Genomic DNA, 20482 nt, shown 5'->3' with positions numbered 1-20482 from the left:
CTCATTAGTGGGAATCATAGTGACAAATGTCACCATATTTAGGAAAATCTTGCGAAAATCTCATGGGAAATTACCTGAAAGTTAAAAATGGTAATTTCTTGCGATATTTTCATTTTCTCATGAGTTTTTCATCAAAAACATAATATTGCGTTTTAAACACAATATTTATGTTTTTATCGGCTATTTATCATGAAAAAACCATGGTTTTTATTTTTAAATATTTTTATGTATATTTCCTTAAAAAATATTTTTTATATTATTTATTTATTCTTTATTACCGAGATTTTGTCAAAGTGCAACGTTTTAAAAAAAATCAAATTTCCATGAGTTTTTTGCCTGCCGATATTTTGCAGTTTTTAACTTTTGTCACTATGGTGGGAATGTCAAGTTTTCTCTCATGAATGACAAGCAAACAGCGTGGTGAATAAGGGATGTAAACAGGTGGGATTCGGGTTTGATTTAGCCATTACGAATTGGACCTATTCGGATCTGACATAATTGGATTTGGATTCAAAGTTGGATGGGATCAGACAAAACTGAATCCTGGTCTGATCAGATTATGTGTGAACTGTCAATCTTAAAATCCAAAATTTACGCAATCGGATTCAAATTTGAGCTAGGGCTTGGATGCAAAACTCAATACTTAATCCAAATCTGATTATTAATGGGATCCTAACTTGCCTACCGAATCTGACTAATTGGATTCGGATCGAATGTCAGATTACATCCAACCCGTTGACATCCATAGTGGTGAAGGGCATTTTCATCAACAGCTAACAAAAGAAACCAATCAGATAACTCGACAAGGTCTTCCTGCATCTTGGTTGCCATTGTGCATGGCGAGTATCTAAATGCTGAACAGTCGAAGATCCTGGATTCCTTACAACTATGTTGAACAATCTAGAATCACACGGAGTTCTCTGAGACTATCAATCTGTTCTTGCTAATTCCTTGACATGTGATTATGTTGCTGTAAGTTGCAGCAATTATGGAGGCAGAATTTCTTTTTTTATGCAAAAATTTGGTTGGGAAAAAAAATGAAAACTTTCATATTGCAAATCTTGCCCACTTTCAAACGTGAAACAAGTTTCCCAAGTTAATGGAAACGATGGATTACAGATAAAATCTGTTTCTTGGGATTTTTAGTTGCCAACTTCATGTTATCTTTGAATCCCATGATTCAACTTTTCATGTGATTTTTGAAGAGAGCTTTTGGCAACAAAAGCCCAACAGGATAGGAGCTTGATGTCTATTTTGAAAAACGATCTCCGATGAGAGAGAGATGAAAAAAGCAAGTAGCACCTGAATTTACACAGTGTTTAAATGATGCAGGAAACAGATTTAGACTTTGATTTTTGAAAACAGGGTTACAGACTTCAAAAAAATCTGATTTTTTTATTGAAAACCGTAGATATATATGATTGATTCTACCATAAAAATTTTGAGCTTAAATAACGAATATAAACAGGCAAAACAACATCATTATCATACAGACAGAATTGCATATCTCAGAAATAAAACCCTAATCATGATATATTCTGATTTATGCATGTAAAAATCATAAAAATATGAGATCAAGGGCTCTTGATTATGCTTGAATATGTAGATGATGAAAATAACATAAACACAACATGGAAAAAAATAAAAAATCGTTGAAGCATGGACTGAATTTGATTTATCCATTAAAAGAGGGATTCAACCTATAGAAAGGTCGAATCTCGATTCAAAGTGTTACTCTTCCCTCGTTTTACCAAGTGGTTAGATTGGGATTCTTTTATAACTTTGAGGGTACGGTTGCATGTCACAGAAGGGGTGCAACGGCACCCCCTTTTGTGGAAACCCCTATTGTGTAAACGGAATCGGACCCCTCCTCCCCCTTCATGAGAACCGTTTTTGCAAAAAACCCAAAAGCAACATGTATTTTGACACACCTATCGAGGAAACTAAGACACTTATGACATGGAACAATTAATAACAGATGAAAATAATACATAAATGACAATTGAAAAGTTGAACCCTTGGTATGTTGTACAAGTTATATAAAAATTTATTAAACAATATAATTGTTTTATGTTTTTATACTAATGAGACTTGGTTGAATATGTTTTTATTTAATGAATTATCAAACAATGAAGACCATTTGGAAATCATTAAAGTGAAGGCATCTCAGTCGATTACGAGTTACGTAATGAAAAACTTAATGATCAAAAATATTTTCAGTGGCTAAGATCAAACTCAAATGGTGGATACATTTGACCAAAGGTTTAGTGATCTAAAGCACTGTCGTAAGTTTTTGAAAGATCATGTGAGCATGAATAACTATAAAACATAAATTAATAGAAGTTGCACTAATAATAATTGTCGTATGCACGAGAAAGAAACCGCAGACTATAGGTGATTGCTCATAAAAGATCCATTGTATAAAGGTGCATGAAACAATATTCTTTCAAGTGAAAAAGTATGAAAGAGAGCATATATATGGTGGATCATTGAGCAACCTTTAAGTGAAAAAAGTATTTGTCATGTGAATTGCAAGTGTTATTCACAAACGCCTGCACAATAACCCGAAGATTACTCAAAAAAATTATTAATGATATCAGTTACGAAAAAAATGTTGAGATTAATTGCAAACAAGCATAGCGTAGATAGAAACGTACAAAGGAAGAGCTATATAGTGCATATGAAGAGTTTTTTAAGATGATTTTTACCTATTTTGATCATTTGATGACGATAAATCCAGGAACGAGATAGATCATTAACACTGATAAGAGATATCAATTTAAGTACATATTCTTATCTTACTGTTCGTTTTTAAAAAGGTACCATTCAGTTCTTACTATAGATGATATATTTTAAAGAAAAATACATGAGTATATTATTGATTGATCATTGTGGTAAGATGTTTTTAGCAGTACTTGCAGTTGTAAATAAGAAGTCTAAGGAGACATTTATACACCTCGATGAGTTTAGAGAAATAACAAAATTGACTATTATCTCAAATAGGCACCCAAGGATAAAACATGTTGTCGCCCATACTTTTTTTAGATATTATGTTGGATATTGTATGAAGTACTTGACAAAGAACTTTTCTAAGAAATTTTGTTCATCACTCAGTGCACTTTGGTGGAGTGCAGCTCGAGCGGCCACGAAACCACAATGCACATATTTTTTGAAAAAATTTGATAAAAAAATATAATTACATATGATTATATTACCATTAGCATGAAATTATAGTATTTAGCTACATGTCACTTTTCAGAAAAAATATATGGGTGTTTGACATTTAATATAGCTCAAGTGCTTTAATTTTTAGATTCTCTTCATATGTGATAAACTTGTAGGGACTTTTTTGGAGAGGCTTTGTCTCATGCATATAACATTGTTTAAGAAAATAAAGAATATCGAAACAAAAAATGTCAAGTGTTGTGCCTGAGGTAAAAGAAAAGATAAATACATTAAAGAGAAATACACAACTACATATGGTTGTCGTGCATTACCATTGATGTCTTTACGATGCCTACAACCGATCTTACAGTTATAGTAATGATATTAAGAAAAGAGAATGTTCTTGTGAACAATGACAGGTGAGTGAGATTTCATGCGAATATGAGATTGCATGCATTTTGTATGAAGGCAAGCTACCAGAAGATTACTGTGATAAATACGTCAAAGTTAAATAAAATCTAAATGCATATCATATATTTTTATTCCTTTTGATGGTGGATAATGCTTCACACAACACTTCATTAGCTCTTATTCTAATTTATCCACCAAAGGTGGTGCACCCACCTAGGCAACCTAAGGTAAAAAGACAAAAAACACCAAAATGATGTTGTGCAGCGTATGTGGTGAGGTTGACAACAACAAGCCGAAGCAATTGAATATCTCTTCTTACAAAATAAGCATGTGTTTGTGTGTTTACATTTTTTTATATATATACTTGTTAATAATTGTTAAACTACATTGCTTCTATGTATTTATCGAGTTGTATCGTTTATGCATATCTTAGGTCTTTCGTGATGTCACACAAAAAAAAAACATGACAGCAGAATGAGGTTTACCAAACATTAACGATTTTCTTTATCCTAACAACATAGTTAACACCATCATGGCAATCATGGCAAGATGAGATCTGTATCCACATTGATCTAATCCAATTCTCAGTGTGTTTGGCCATGGTCCTCATAAATCTAGAAAAAGAAGATTATGAGCTTTTCCATGTAAATCAGGCAATGAACTGAAAGGACAGCATCCTTAATCCTTATCAGTGTTCTGTTCTGCTCACCCAAAAAAGGGGTCAATCAACTACATTCCCGATTATGAAAAATCAGCTTAATTTGCTCAACTTGTTTATAGTGTCTTTCAACTAGGGGTGTCAACAAGTCAGGTTTGGTTCGGACCTAGGTGGAACCAGACTTGGACCCAGTTTTTGGGTATGATATTGGTTCGGACTTGAGCGTAATCGGATCCACTATAAGAGAAACCATACTAGGACCCGATAAGAACTACATGAACCAGACCCGAATCATACCCGATAAAATAATATTTTTTAACATTTTTACATTGAAAATTTGCAGGTCTTAATCAAAACTTGGGTCGTGCCCAGGTCTGGTATAAAATTTCACAAACTGTACCTGGATCCATGTATTAATCAGACCTTCGGGTCCGAACCCCGGTCTTAATCGGATCTTCTTATTTATCACCATACCTGGACCCTATAGAGTTTGGTCCGGGTCGGGTCCGGATAATCCAGACCTGTTGACACCCCTACTTTCGACCAATGTTTAACACTTCGAGACTCACGAACAAGCATGGTGAGAGAGTGTTTGACTTCCTGTCCAAGATAGGACAGAACAACTTGCCAAGGACAAACAGGACAGTGGTCCTGTCAAGAACACACTGATCAGTTTGTTTTGGACACAGGTTTTTTTTCATTTTTTAAAACTTGTCCCATCCCCACCATTCTAGGGGAGTCGGTACAAAAAAGAGTGTCCTGCACGTCTGCAATTTGATTGTGGGCACGTCCACGCATGGGTCTGGTTTGACCCACACCCACCTGTACCGAACCCTATAGGGGCAGAATCTGGTGTTAAAGGAGGAGGTTCAAATAGGATCCGATTAGTATATGAAACCGGTATGGTTTGTGAAATTTCATGTTAGACCCGCTAGGTTCTGATTAAGATTTGCATTTTTTAATGTATATATATATATATATATATATATATACTATTTTATCGGCTATGGACCGGATTATAGGACCTGGGTATAGTTTTTCTTATGGCAAGTGCAAGCGAACCCGGGTCCAGACCTGGTACCAGCACCTCAAAATCAAATCTGGGTTTCAGACCCACCCAGGTCCGACCTGTTGACACCCATAATAGTGATGGACTTGACAGAGAAGAGTTCTTGGCACTTCTGGGAGAAGAGCTTCGGCAGAATTGGGACTATTGTGCAGATATCTAAATCAAAATATTATTCTGCGATCAATAAGAGAGTTGGGCACTTCGGAGGGAATCGAGGACTCCTTCACCTGGTGGGATGAAATCAATTGGAAGGATTTGATATAACATTCAAATCTTTTTCTTTTACATGTGAAACGAGGCTACAAAATTAGTAAACATTGAATTGCAACATTTGTTTCTTGATAGCACATATCATCAAAATAACACAGAAAGCAATGGAATCCTTACAGCAAAAACAATTTACGCATCTTACATAGGAGAGGCATTAATAGCTTTTTGAACTCAGAAGGAAAACCTGGTATCATGCATATGTTGAGTTGAGACTTTGCATCTCAGCATGCAATGTTGGATTTGTATTGATAGCCCTTTTTGCAAGATTGCGTATATCTTCTCTGGCAGATTCATGTGCTATACGGATCAACTCCTTCATTGCTCCACTGGAAATTATAGATTTTGCATTTTCCTCTGAAAAACAAGATAACCACAAGATGACGCTCTTTTATTGCATAATTGCATATACAGATAATTGCTTTCATACAACACAGAACTAATGATACACCTTTGAGCACACAGGCATAGCTGTGGAGCATATATAGCTAGAGCGCTCTATGATGTCAGGTATTTCTTGCTTCATATCTAAAATAAACACCTAGAGCGCTCTCTGTTCATGAACATAGCCAAGAAAGATGTGCATTGATTGAACAAGATAGAATCATTTCAAAAAAATGAGTTGAAACCCTGAAAATGAAGAGAAGAATTTCCTCATAAATGAAAGGCTGAAAGAACTCAATGATGGGTCCAAACCAATATCAAGTCCAGAAAGAAGCCAGTTGCAAGAAGAATAAATCAATAAGCAATGATTGTTGCTTGATGTTTCGAAGCATAAGGGAAATACAGAAAACAGTTTGAGTCTTGTTGCAACAATTTCAAACTCCGTGCATTCAGACCTGGATCATGGAAGGTGACAATATCAAAACTTGATTTGTTTTCCAAAACCATTCACCTAGCATCAGAAAAGCATGCCTTGCATTGCAACACGGTTGGAGGAGGCACAAAAGCAAAGAAAAGAAAAAGGTTTTCTCCTTTGCCAAGAAAACAAAAAGAAAAAAAACCAACGTTAGGAAGATTATCAAATGAATTGTGTTTTTGTAAGTTTTACCCATAACTATATAACTTGCGGAATCCTCATTACAAACATTGAGCTAAAGAGAAAAGATAACCCACAGATTATTAAGGCCAATCGATAACATGAAGTGATTAAGCTGCTTGAGCTACATGACTTTGAAAATCTTGAAGTGGAAAGTATCATAACAAAAGATAACCTTATCTAACTAGTTGACAAAAGAAGCTGACACAGCTAGGACACGATTTGTTTTATCACAATAGTGAACTGCTGATGTGGTGTATGAGATAGTCGTAGTAAGAGTCTTCAAATATCCAAAGTACGGTTTAAGATGAGCTGATATCCAATTGCAAGATTATGCAAGACCTAATCAACTGAACCCACAACAGCAGACTTGTCTTTTGGAGGAAAATGTCTTTAGCAACAGATAAAACACAAGAGCTCTGGTTCTTGTGAGTGCCTAAGTCGGGCATTGTCCCTGCACATCCAATTTGACTTAATAAAGGATCTTTGTTGATAAGTGTGTGGCTCCATTTGTGTGTAAGCTGATAGTTATAATGCCTCCTTTAGTTGGTTATGATTTAGCTGAGATAAATTAATGCTTGTAGAATTTGTCTTAGCTATATCAATATTTTGACAGTTAATTGTGAACCTGGCATACCGTGGGAAGTAACACTGGAGAAGCTAGTGTGATAGCATAAGCACTTTCCTTTTCCTATATTTTGTGTGCGTGTGTGTGTAATATAAGAAAAAAAACAGCAATATGTAATATGAGAAAGCAATTTTTAGAGATTTTAAAAATAATTTCTGAGAAAATTATTGTTATGTACAACATTAAAAGGTCTCTGTTTTTACGAGTTTCTTATACAAATCCTTAAAATAGATGACACCCCCATTCAATTTTTTAATAAATTTATCCAAGAAAATTATTATAATATTAGATTCTTAATATTCAATAGCAGTATTCTCAAAAGACAAAGCAGTAATAGGAATAAACCATAAGATGTAGCTTACCATGTTGAGCTAAATGACAAAATGCAAGTTCGATATGTCGCCTAATTGAGGCTGAGGTACAAGAAGAATTTGCAATCATCCAAGTAAGAACACCATCTTCAATGAGGAGTGACTGCCCATTCCTATAACCTGTAGGAGGTTTTCAACAATCTTGTCTGTTACTATTGTAAGAAAGTGAAAAATACACTACAACAAATGTCTCTCAACAAGTTCTCACAAATACATCATAAGAACCACAAAGGTTCACAAAGAGAACTTAAAAATACACACAACCCGAAACGGGTATAAAAATGAAAAATAAACAATTTTATTGATTTGAGATAAAAACCCAAAACAAAAGTATTTACAAGGGGAATAGCCCCATATTTATAGAGAGGTAGAGAGAAGCCTTAAGAGAGTTGTTGGACTCTCCAACGGCTCTAATAGAGCTGTTGGGGAATCCAACAACTCTTTTTGGATTTACCTTTTTGACTTGGTCAAAAAGGTACATTTTTGACTAGTCAAAAAGGTAAAGGCCAAATCAGTCCAATGATGGACTGGTTTGGCTAATTCTAGTTGTATTTTAACTAGAATTAATTAAACGAAAAATCCTAACTAGAAAGAAGATAAAACAATACATGTCTATGAGATTACATATGAGATATTATATGAGATTACATATTTTAACACTCCCCCTCAAACTTACGGTTGGATAACCGAAAGTTTGCCTAAGAGAAACTGAAACCTAGGAGCAGCGAGAGGCTTGGTGAAGAAATCGGCCAACTGATATTCTGAAGCAACATAGCGAAGATTGATGGTGCCACGCAAAAAGTCCTCTCGAACATAATGGCAATCCATTTCTATATGCTTGGTGCGTTCATGAAATGTCCGATTGCTTGCAATATAGATAGAGCTCTTGTTGTCACAACACAGATTTGATGCTTTTGGACTTTCAACTCTCATATCGGAAAGTAGACGTCGAAGCCAGACTAATTCCATAGTAGTTGTAGTCATTGCCCTATATTCAGCTTCAGTTGATGAGAGAGAGACCTTTTGTAACGCCCCAAAATTTCGACTTGTGATTTCGAAAACCTTATCGAAAAACCTTTCAAAGATTTAAAGTTTAATATTTAAAAACAACAGCGGAAGACATTTAGAAAGGAACACAAGTCAACAATCCTGGGTACGTTAGCTGAAAAACCATCATTCACATGTACAACATCTTAAAGGAATTTAAGAAATAAGGCAATCGATTAAAATCTGCAGTTTATTACAAAATGAGCCTTTTATTCCAAAGTTCAATAAATCTAAGAAAAAAAAAAACTCCAACAAGTCCCAGAACCAAGCCGCCAGCAGAAAGAAAACGAATCTTGATCTACGTTGCACCACGCCATCGGCCGCCAGTGAAGTCCTACTCCTCACCTGCCCATGAAATAGGTCAGTTTCATAACAAACTAGTAGATGCACGAACAGATAAGTAGAATGAAAATAAAACAGGACATTTATGAGATAAGCAGTTATGATATTTAAGCAATTAAAGCAGTTGTAGTCTATTCTAGCAAATGTAATAAGTGCAAAGAGAAACAGTGTAAGTCTCAGTCATCTATATCTATTCCTGAATATATTCTTTAAGTTCTGATATTAACTGGCCTGTGGGTACGCACAGACGCGAAACGTAGAAACAGCCGAGACCGATCCAGGGGTTTATTATGTCAGGTGTTTTCATTAACCCGGATGGCTGACTGAGTCCGCTCCTAAGGGGACGGTCAGTGACCAAGAGAGTAAATCCCCAAAGGCATTCGTGGCCCATGGATGCATCCAACTTCTGCAGAAGTGCCTGGGAATTACCACCTAGGATAATTTATGGTAATCCCAATTCCCCTAACTCCGATGACTGGGGAAAACCGAGTCTTTTGCTCGTGGGGTGGTTGTTAACAACCTGTCCATCGGAGTCTTTGTACCATCCATCCTCTCCCTTGATGAACCGTGAAGATCGGATGGGTACGACGGGGGTTTCTTAACCGCCGTCCCATCCTACATGCTCTGGTCCATTAGACCCACTCGAGCATCTTGCCTGTGAAGGCGAAATGGTCACCATTTTATGTGATCTCAGCATTTTGCTAATAGCATTCATCGAGGTTGCCACAACCTCAACATCCCACCATCGTAACCCACATGGGACGTACTTGTCCAAAAGTACGATCGTACCTTCCTAGAGGTACAACTACGATGAGAGGGCAACATAATGGTTTATGATTCTTTTGTTTCCTACATGACATGTTTTGCTTTTCTGAGCAATTGGCTTGTGGAGGCCGATATTATTAAATTCGTTAAAGTATAGATTTCACCCTTCAATACCCTCCATGATCTTACATAAAATTCATACTGTACCTGCCTTAAGGTTCGATTACAATAGCAATTGCAGTGCATTCTGAGTCTATTCACAAAGTCTACCTTAAGTATGCAGTTTCAAAGGAGTAATCATGCAGAATAGACAATTATCAGTTAAGTAATCTTACACGTAAACCGGCATGCCAATTAAACTACTTGATGAGTCTACCCAAAGAATTTACGATATGCAATTTCAAAAGAATCACAAAGAGTAAACTTTGACCAGTCAATATTTCTTCAGATACACAAGTATGCACAATAACTATTCTATCTCAGAAGTCTTATTTTATTTTGTTCATACATACTATTCGTGCGACTTTCCCCTACCTTGGGATGTCGTGCAGCTGCGTGCGTCTACGCGTGTAGATGATACGAGGCTCGGGCCGCAGAGCCAGAGCGAGGGGTCCGATGCGAGGTCTGCAACAGTGCTACGTTAATTATCATGCGGAAAGTAAAAGAAACAAACCTGCCTACAGGAAAAGAGAGAGGCAATAGGGGTGTGCCCCTACTGGCTGAAATCAGGAAAGCGACAGGGGGCGAACCCCTGCCTGCCGACAACAGTGGGGCGACTGGGACAGAGCCCCTGTTGAAAACAGCGAGGTGACAGTGAGGCCAGCACGAGACGGCAGGGAACCAGCCCCTGCCGGTAGCATCGATGCGGCAGGGGGGGCAGCCCCTGCCGACAACCCAGAAGCGGCAGGGGTTAAGCCCCTGCCGACAGCCAAAAGACGGCAGGGCTAGCCCCTGCCGACAGAGTGAGGGAGAAAGCTCGAGACGGGGGGGGGGGTGACAGGGGAACAAGCCCCTGCGTGCCGAGAATCAAGGGGCAGCAGGGGAGTATCCCCTGCCCTCCCAGAAGCCAAGAGGCGGCAGGGGACGAGCCCCTGCCAGCCTAGCAAAACTAAGGGCAACAGGGGCATTGCCCCTGCTAGCCGAGCAAAACTAAGGGCAACAGGGGCATAGCCCCTGTTAGCCGAGAAAAAACAAGGGCGACAGAGGCATTGCCCCTGTCAGCCGAGCAAGACAAAGAGTGACAGGGGCATTGCCCCTGCCAGCCGATCAAGACAAAGGGTGACAGGGGCATTGCCCCTGCCAGCCGAAACAGGAAGGCGGCAGGGGCACTACCCCTGCGCGCCAAAACTTTAGAGGCAGCGGGGCTAGCCCCTGCCTGCCGGGAACCATGAAGCGGCAGGGGCACTGCCCCTGCCTACCGATGATCGAGGGGTGGCAGGGGGACTAACCCCTGCCAGAGAGAGTGAAGGCTTGGGACGGGGGTGACAGGGAGGGCAACCGACCTTCCGTCGGTTCCCTATCACCCACCGAGGAGAGGGAGTGTCGCAGGGGCCATTGGTCCCCTGCCGACACTCCGGCGCACCCCCAGAGGGAAGAAGGGACGACAGGGGCCTTGCAGGCCACCTGTCGGCCCTTCGGTGAATACCGGAGAGGCAGGAGGGCACGACAGGGCTGTGCGCCGCCTGCCGGCCTCCCGGCGAGGTGACAGCGAGGGGGGGTGAGGAAAAGAAGAGGGAGGAGAAGAGAAGAGGGAGGATGGCGTACCTGGGAGCGGTGGCCGGCGTCTGCGACAGGGCGCAGCGAGGGAGGTGACCGGTGCGGAGGGGGGGAGCGAGGGCTGCGAGAGGGAGGCGTGACTCCCCTCGCCCTCCAACCTCTCTCTTAAAGTCGCAGGGGAAAATCAGAAGGGGAAACCCCTGGTGGGTTTCCCAAATTTGCCCGCACGCGAAGTGGAAAGAAAAAGGGGGGGGGGGGTTGCGGCGCCCGAACGCTCGGGTTACTTAAAACCCTAAATAAAAAGGGGCCCGGGTCGGGTCCGGACCCGACCCGGGTCCAAACAGATTTTTTTTTTTTAAATGGGGTTTTACATCCTACCCCTCTTAAAAGAATTTCGTCCGCGAAATATCTATTACCTTGAAGAATCAAAATACAGGTCAGGATATTTTTCCCTAATATCGTTCTCAGGTTCCCAAGTACATTCGTCAATTCCATGATGTTGCCACCGAACCTTTACAAAGGAAATGGTCTTTGATCTAAGCACTTGGTCACGACGGTCGACGATCTCCACTGGTCTTTCTTCGAATGTCAAGTCCCTTCTAATGTCCACATCATCATAATGAATGATATGCGATGGATCGTGAACATACTTCCTCAACATGGATACGTGAAAAACATTATGGATCTGAGCATACTGCGGAGGTAACGCCACGCGATAAGCTGCTTCTCCAATCCGCTCCAGGATTTCGAACGGTCCGACGTATCTAGGACTTAGCTTTCCCTTTTTCCCGAACCGAAATACACTTTTCGTCGGAGATACCTTAACAAAAACCATCTCGCCAATATCGAAGACAAGCTCTCGTCGGCGTCTATCTGCATAGCTTTTCTGCCGACTCTGAGCGGTACGGAGTCGTTCTCGAATCATCTGCACTTGTTGAGTATAGTGTTGCAAGACTATAGGTGCCTCCAATTTTCGCTCGCCAACCTCGTCCCAGTAAACAGGTGATCGACATGGCCTCCCATACAAAGCTTCGTATGGGGTCATCCCGATGCTCGCATGATAGCTGTTGTTATACGCGAACTCCGCCAAACTGATGTGGGAATCAGTGTTGTGAGAGGCGTACGCCTCAGTACCTGAAGCGTACGCCTCAGAGGCGAGGCGCACGCTCAAGGTACTGAGGCGTTGCTGTGATGCGCCCCTCATCAACCTCCGACCAGTTGTGACCACCGACCACCGGAGTTGCTGTGCTGCAGCTGCTGCTCAGTCTTCTCCGACCACCGGACGACCGACATATCCCTCGCTTCCGTACCAGCTGGGCGGTGGTCCTTCTCTTACTGCCTCCCCTCCCACCGCTTCACTTCCATTCCAGTTGTGAGAGGCGTACGCCTCAGTACCTGAGGCGTACGCCTCAGAGGCGAAGCGCAGGCTCAACGCCTCGCTTCGCCTCATCGCATTTAACAACCTTGGTGGGAATCCCACTCTCCCTTCCAGTCCATCATACAGGCTCGAAGCATGTCTTCCAAGGTTTGAATCGTACGCTCCGACTGCCCGTCCGTCTGAGGGTGAAACGCAGTACTAAACTTTAACTTTGTGCCCAACGCCAACTGAAGTTGTCCCCAAAACCTTGAAGTGAATCTAGGATCACGATCGGAGATAATCGAGACTGGAACACCGTGCAATCTCACAATCTCTCTAATATAGAGATCAGCGAGACTATCTAACGATTGGTTGAGACGGATAGGTAGAAAGTGAGCCGACTTGGTGAGTCTATCGACGATCACCCAAATCGCGTCATGCTTTCTCCGCGTCCTCGGAAGACCGACTATAAAGTCCATGGTAACATCTTCCCACTTCCATAGAGGGATCTCTATCTGCTGCATGACCCCACCGGGTCTCTGGTGCTCGATCTTGATTTGCTGACACGTTAAACACTTCGAGACATACTCAGCCACGTCTCGCTTCATACCGTTCCACCAATAACTGCGTTGCAGGTCCATGAACATCTTCGTGCTACCCGGGTGAATTGTGTACCTAGACTTGTGGGCTTCCGCAAGAACTTCATCTCGAAGAACCGGGTCATCAGGAACCCAAAGGCGCTCCCAACCATATACTTCCATCCTCCTTCAGACGAAAAGGTGTATCTGCCAATACCGCTTGAGCCTTCAACTTCTCGTAGCGCGCATCAGTCTTCTGCCCATTGATGATTCTCGCTAGTAGCTCAGGTTGAGCAACAAGGTGGGATAAACCGATTGAACCTTGAGTGATTGCGAAAGGTTCCCATGAGGCTAGGTCTTCGACCAACCTCCATCCATCAAATAAAGCATTAATCGAAACTTCCAGTGCTTTGCGGCTGAGGGCGTCAGCCACGACGTTCGCCTTTCCTGGGTGGTAGGAGAGGGTGAAGTCGTAATCCTTGAGGAATTCAAGCCAACGCCGTTGTCTCATATTCAATTCATTCTGTGAAAATAGGTACTTAAGGCTCTTATGATCGGTGAATGCTTCAAACTGCTCCCCATACAAGTAATGTCGCCATATCTTCAGTGTGAACACCACTGCAGCTAACTCTAAATCGTGAGTTGGGTAGTTCTTCTCGTGAATTTTAAGTTGCCGAGAAGCGTAAGCGATCACCTTCCCATTCTGCATCAGCACAGCCCCTAGGCCTGACCCAGAGGCATCGGTATAAATCACAAATCCGCCTTTACCAGAAGGTAAGGTCAAAATAGGAGCACTGGTAAGTCGCCCCTTCAATAATTGAAAACTCGCCTCGCACTTCTCGTCCCATAAGAATTTAGCCTCTTTCTTCAGTAACTTTGTCAGGGGTAACGCAATTTTAGAAAAATCCTGAATGAATCTTTTGTAGTAACCCGCTAGTCCAAGGAAACTCCTGATATCACGCGCGTTCTTTGGTTGCTGCCAACCAAGTACAGCCTCTACCTTTGCAGGGTCCACGGACACTCCTTCTTTAGAAATAACGTGTCCCAGAAACATGACTTCCTCGAGCCAGAATTCACATTTAGAGAACTTGGCATACAAACGTTCCTTTCGCAAGGTCTCCAACACAACTGTTAGGTGCTCTCGATGTTGCTCTCGACTTTCTGAGTACACCAAGATGTCATCGATGAATACGATCACGAAGGTATCTAAAAATGGCTTGAACACCCTATTCATCAAGTCCATGAAAGTTGCGGGGGCATTGGTCAGTCCGAACGGCATGACTGTGAACTCGTAATGTTCGTATCTCGTCCGAAAGGCCGTCTTAGGAATATCCTCATTCCTAATTCTGAGCTGATGATATCCAGATCTAAGATCGATTTTCGAGAAAACCTTGGCCTTCTGCAACTGATCGAACAAGTCTTCGATACGCGGCAATGGGTACTTGTTTTTTATTGTGGCCTGGTTGAGCATTCGATAGTCGATACACAACCACAAGGTCCCGTCCTTCTTCTTCACGAAGAGCACAGAAGCTCCCCAAGGAGAAACGCTGGGGCGAATGAATCCCTGATCCAACAACTCCTGCAACTGCTTCTTCAGCTCCTCAAGCTCAGCTGGCGCCATCCTGTAGGGTGCTTTGGAGATTGGTGTCGTACCTGGTAGCAATTCAATATTGAATTCCACCTCACGAGACGGGGGAAGTCCCGACAGCTCTTTAGGAAAAACGTCGGGATAATCGCGAACAACATCCAGCTCACCGATGGGAATAGGCATTGGATCTGACTGGATAACACTAACCAAAAATGCAGTGCATCCCTTCCGCAAAAAGTTCTACGCCTTAAGCGCCGAGATCATCCGGCTTGCTCGAACAGGTCTGGGAATTCTGAATTCTACTCTCGAAGAGCCTGGAGGTGATAAAACGATCTTGCCATCACGGCAAAAGATCTTGGCATGATACTTGTGCAACCAATCCATGCCTAGGATGACGTCAAATTCAGTCATCTCCAGGAGGATAGCACAAGCAGGCAAGTGCCGCTCTGCCACAACTACGTCCAATTCAGGTATGAAAGTGGTGCAAACCGTGTTCTTCCCAACGGGGTTATACACGTCTAATGCATTATCAAGCGTTTTTACCGTTATATGCAATTGTTTTACGAATTTTTCTGACACAAACGAGTGTGTAGCACCACAATCAAAGAGTGCAAAAGCTGCTTGATCAGCAACAAGAATGGTACCTTGAACGAGATCTCCCTTGGTCAATTGATCGACCGTGGCTGCATAAACTCGACCCGGCTCTCTGCCACTGCTTGGTTGTGCTCGCTGTTGCTGCTGATGAGGTGGTTGAGGAGGCTGAGATACGTTGCCGGTTCGCTTGAGGTCATCTGCTGCTTTCTTCCGGCAGTCGCGTATGAAATGGCCCATCTTGCCACAGTACAGGCATCCGCCAGTGTCCCGCGGACAAGATTGTCCCACATGAGGCCTCTTGCACCTGGGGCAGTTATCACTCGACGGTTGCCTGGGTGGTGGAGGGCCCTGTTGTCGCTGGCGTTTTGCTGGAGGAAATTGTTTCTTCCCTGCTTCAGTCTTCACTGGAAAAGGTGGTCGTTGCCCTGGGCCGCCGGAAAATGTCTTCTTCTGCTCGCCACCTGACGCGGTTGACTTCTTGGCTTGCACACTTTTTGAACGCTCCCAATCCTCGTTCAGTAGAGTGGCTGCTGCTACTGCCGCCGAAAAAGTCGCGGGCATGCTGGTGAGAACCCTATGCCTGAGTCCTTCCTTCAGTCCGCGAATAAACTTCCCGGCCTGCTCATGATCATCCTCGAATAGGTGAGGACAATAGCGCTCCAACCGTTGAAATTTGGCGATATATTCGTTCAAACTTAAGCTGCCTTGGCACAGCTCCAGAAATTCCACCTTCTTCTTTTCCCTCGCATGAGGAGGAAAATAGTTTCCGAGAAAAACCCTTCGGAAGGCCTCCCACGGAATCACCTCAGCACCCGGAAACTGCACCTCCCGCGTAGTGTCCCACCAGTCGCGAGCGTCGTCCTTCAAACGAAAGGACCCGAACATTGTCTTCTTATCATCAGGAACGGACAACACTTAGAACACCCGTTCCACCTCTTTAACCCAACTCTCCGCCAAGTCAGGATCAACCTTGCCCGAGAAAGTAGGAGGGTCCAGCTTCAGAAATTTTTCATATGTGGCGGTTGGTGCATTCCCAACAAGGGAACCTGGATCCTGATGGGGGCGACCCTGGTTACGAATCGCCTCAGCTAAGGAGTTGAGGGTATCCATCATGAATCCCCTCTGTTCACGCAACTCATCGGCCATGCTGTGGCTTGAGTTTCCCGCCATCCTTAAAAAGCAACCAAGATTAAAATCAAAAACACTGAAGACGTACCAGTAGGCATAAGTATAGAAACAAAGGCAAGAACATAAATCTTTATTCCGAGAGTCAAATATTTAGAATCCAGCTGTGCTGGTACATAAGCAAAAGTTATATTCCGCAGTTATAAATGAGTTCACAGACTCCAACAAAACTGGGTGCGTGCTACCTCCCCTTAGGGACGACTAGAATACTTCCTAAGATATTCCCTTCTATTGCCTGTGCGCCTGAATCTGCGCTTAGGGGTGAAGGGAAGTGGCATATCGTAGGAGGGCTCCTGCCCGTAAAGGGGTGTCGCCGGAGTATATTCCGGTGAGCCAAGACTATAATCTGAAGAATCCGTCGCAGGTGTGTATGTGGGTGATACATCGCCCACTGGGTCTGCCGGAGGTGGCGGTTGCTCGCCGGCAGTCGAAATTGCGATCTTGTCGTCATGCTCAGCCTTGTGGAGGCAAGCATCCATGGTGTGGCCTGTTTCTCCGCAGAAACCACACTCCTCTGCTAACTCAGGGGGAACAAAATCTCCCGATGACTCCTGTGGTGTCTGATGGTGCACCTGAATGTGTGAAGGCGCGAAACCACCTTCTCGAGCATGCACTTCAGCCCACGTTGCTGCCAAGGGTATCTGGTAGGCGATCGGTAGTGCGAAGCCTTGCTTATCCGTAAAAATGGGTAGAGGAGGGCGGTTAGCCCAGTAACCAGCCCCGAACATCTCACGTCCGCCCCTCCCCCTTACGGAACGGCCACGTACACTACGCGTGCTCCTACCGCGAATACCATTAGAACCAGTAACTGGATCCATATATCCAACGGTACTACGAATAAAACAAGAATATAATTTAGTCTAAACATGCTATGAAATATCAAAGACTTACTTACAGCGCGATGGGATGCTCAATAGTCAAGATTCACTTCTTTCTGATCTAGCTCTGATACCAAGTTGTAACACCCCAAAATTTCGACTTGTGATTTCGAAAACCTTATCGAAAAACCTTTCAAAGATTTAAAGTTTAATATTTAAAAACAACAGCGGAAGACATTTAGAAAGGAACACAAGTCAACAATCCTGGGTACGTTAGCTGAAAAACCATCATTCACATGTACAACATCTTAAAGGAATTTAAGAAATAAGGCAATCGATTAAAATCTGCAGTTTATTACAAAATGAGCCTTTTATTCCAAAGTTCAATAAATCTAAGAAAAAAAAAACTCCAACAAGTCCCAGAACCAAGCCGCCAGCAGAAAGAAAATGAATCTTGATCTACGTTGCACCACGCCATCGGCCGCCAGTGAAGTCCTACTCCTCACCTGCCCATGAAATGGGTCAGTTTCATAACAAACTAGTAGGTGCACGAACAGATAAGTAGAATGAAAATAAAACAGGACATTTATGAGATAAGCAGCTATGATATTTAAGCAATTAAAGCAGTTGTAGTCTATTCTAGCAAATGTAATAAGTGCAAAGAGAAACAGTGTAAGTCTCAGTCATCTATATCTATTCCTGAATATATTCTTTAAGTTCTGATATTAACTGGCCTGTGGGTACGCACAGACGCGAAACGTAGAAACAGTCGAGACCGATCCGGGGGTTTATTATGTCAGGTGTTTTCATTAACCCGGATGGCTGACTGAGTCCGCTCCTAAGGGGACGGTCAGTGACCAAGAGAGTAAATCCCCAAAGGCATTCGTGGCCCATGGATGCATCCAACTTCTGCAGAAGTGCCTGGGAATTACCACCTAGGATAATTTATGGTAATCCCAATTCCCCTAACTCCGATGACTGGGGAAAACCGAGTCTTTTGCTCGTGGGGTGGTTGTTAACAACCTGTCCATCGGAGTCTTTGTACCATCCATCCTCTCCCTTGATGAACCGTGAAGATCGGAAGGGTACGATGGGGGTTTCTTAACCGCCGTCCCATCCTACATGCTCTGGTCCATTAGACCCACTCGAGCATCTTGCCTGTGAAGGCGAAATGATCACCATTTTATATGATCTCAGCATTTTGCTAATAGCATTCATCGAGGTTGCCACAACCTCAACATCCCACCATCGTAACCCACATGGGACGTACTTGTCCAAAAGTACGATCGTACCTTCCTAGAGGTACAACTACGATGAGAGGGCAACATAATGGTTTATGATTCTTTTGTTTCCTACATGACATGTTTTGCTTTTCTAAGCAATTGGCTTGTGGAGGCCGATATTATTAAATTTGGTAAAGTATAGATTTCACCCTTCAATACCCTCCATGATCTTACATAAAATTCATACTGTACGTGCCTTAAGGTTCGATTACAATAGCAATTGCAGTGCATTCTGAGTCTATTAACAAAGTCTACCTTAAGTATGCAGTTTCAAAGGAGTAATCATGCAGAATAGACAATTATCAGTTAAGTAATCTTACACGTAAACCGGCATGCCAATTAAACTACTTGATGAGTCTACCCAAAGAATTTACGATATGCAATTTCAAAAGAATCACAAAGAGTAAACTTTGACCAGTCAATATTTCTTCAGATACACAAGTATGCACAATAACTATTCTATCTCAGAAGTCTTATTTTATTTTGTTCATACATGCCATTGCGATTGAAGGGAAAGTTTTATAGGACGACTATTAGACCCGCTTTACTATATGGTACGGAATGTTGGGCTGCCAAGAGACATCATATTCAAAAAATGAGTGTAGCTGAGATGCGGATGCTTAGATGGATGTGTGGAAATACTATAAAAGATAAGATTCGGAACGAGGAGATACGTAAGAAGGTAGGTGTTGCACCCATTGAAAATAAGATGCGAGAGAATCGTTTACGGTGGTTTGGACATATTCGGCGAAGGCCTAATGATGCTCCAGTTAGAAGGTTGGAGAAATGGGAAAATATATTAGTTAAAAGAGGTCGGGGTAGGCCTAGGAAGACTTGGATGGAGATGATAGGAAAGGATATGAATGCTTTGAACCTCACCGAGGACATGGCATTGGATAGAAATGATTGGAGGAAAAGGATTCATGTGGAAGACCCTAAATGAATTTCTTTTTTGGTTCATATCGCTGACCCCAATTGTTTTGGGATGAAGGCGTAGTTGTTGTTGTTGTTTGTTGTATACATACTATTCGTGCGACTTTCCCCTACCTCGGTATGTCGTGCAGCTGCATGCGTCTACGCGTGTAGATGATACGAGGCTCGGGCCGCGGAGCCAGAGCGAGGGGTCCGATGCGAGGTCTGCAACAGTGCTACGTTAATTATCATGCGGAAAGTAAAAGAAACAAACTTGCCTACAGGAAAAGAGAGAGCCAATAGGGGTGTGCCCCTACTGGCTGAAATCAGGAAAGCGACAGGGGGCGAACCCCTGCCTGCCGACAACAGTGGGGCGTCTGGGATAGAGCCCCTGTCGAAAACAGCGAGGCGACAGTGAGGCCAGCACGAGATGGCAGAGAACCAGCCCCTGCCGGTAGCATCGATGCGGCAGGGGGTGCAGCCCCTGCCGACAACCCAGAAGCGGCAGGGGTTGAGCCCCTGCCGACAGCCAAAAGACGGCAGGGCTAGCCCCTGCCGACAGAGTGAGGGAGAAAGCTCGAGACGGGGGGGGGGGGTGACAGGGGAACAAGCCCCTGCGTGCCGAGAATCAAGGGGCAGCAGGGGAGTATCCCCTGCCCTCCCAGAAGCCAAGAGGCGGCAGGGGACGA

At 43.0% G+C, this 20482-nt stretch overlaps 1 protein-coding gene across 1 annotated transcript in view; it reads right to left on the bottom strand.

Annotated features, from left to right (window-relative positions):
- Positions 1-5530: 5530 nt before the first annotated feature.
- LOC149813449 (kinesin-like protein KIN-UA) overlaps positions 5531-20482 on the bottom strand; it is a 31727-nt gene continuing 16775 nt past the window's right edge. Inside the window, exons 8-9 of the mRNA XM_089992335.1 lie at positions 7600-7728; positions 5531-5927 (exon numbers count right to left, since the gene is read on the bottom strand). Of these exons, the coding sequence (XP_089848461.1) occupies positions 5764-5927; positions 7600-7728 (293 nt within the window). The 3' untranslated portion in view covers positions 5531-5763. The remainder of the gene's footprint in view (positions 5928-7599; positions 7729-20482) is intronic.

The sequence above is a fragment of the Nuphar pumila genome, chromosome 16 (genome assembly GCF_984573655.1).
Source record: "Nuphar pumila chromosome 16, dmNupPumi1.hap1.1, whole genome shotgun sequence".
Lineage (NCBI taxonomy): Eukaryota > Viridiplantae > Streptophyta > Magnoliopsida > Nymphaeales > Nymphaeaceae > Nuphar > Nuphar pumila.
Note: the sequence above shows the minus strand (reverse complement) of the source record. Positions and strands in the feature narration are given on the sequence as shown.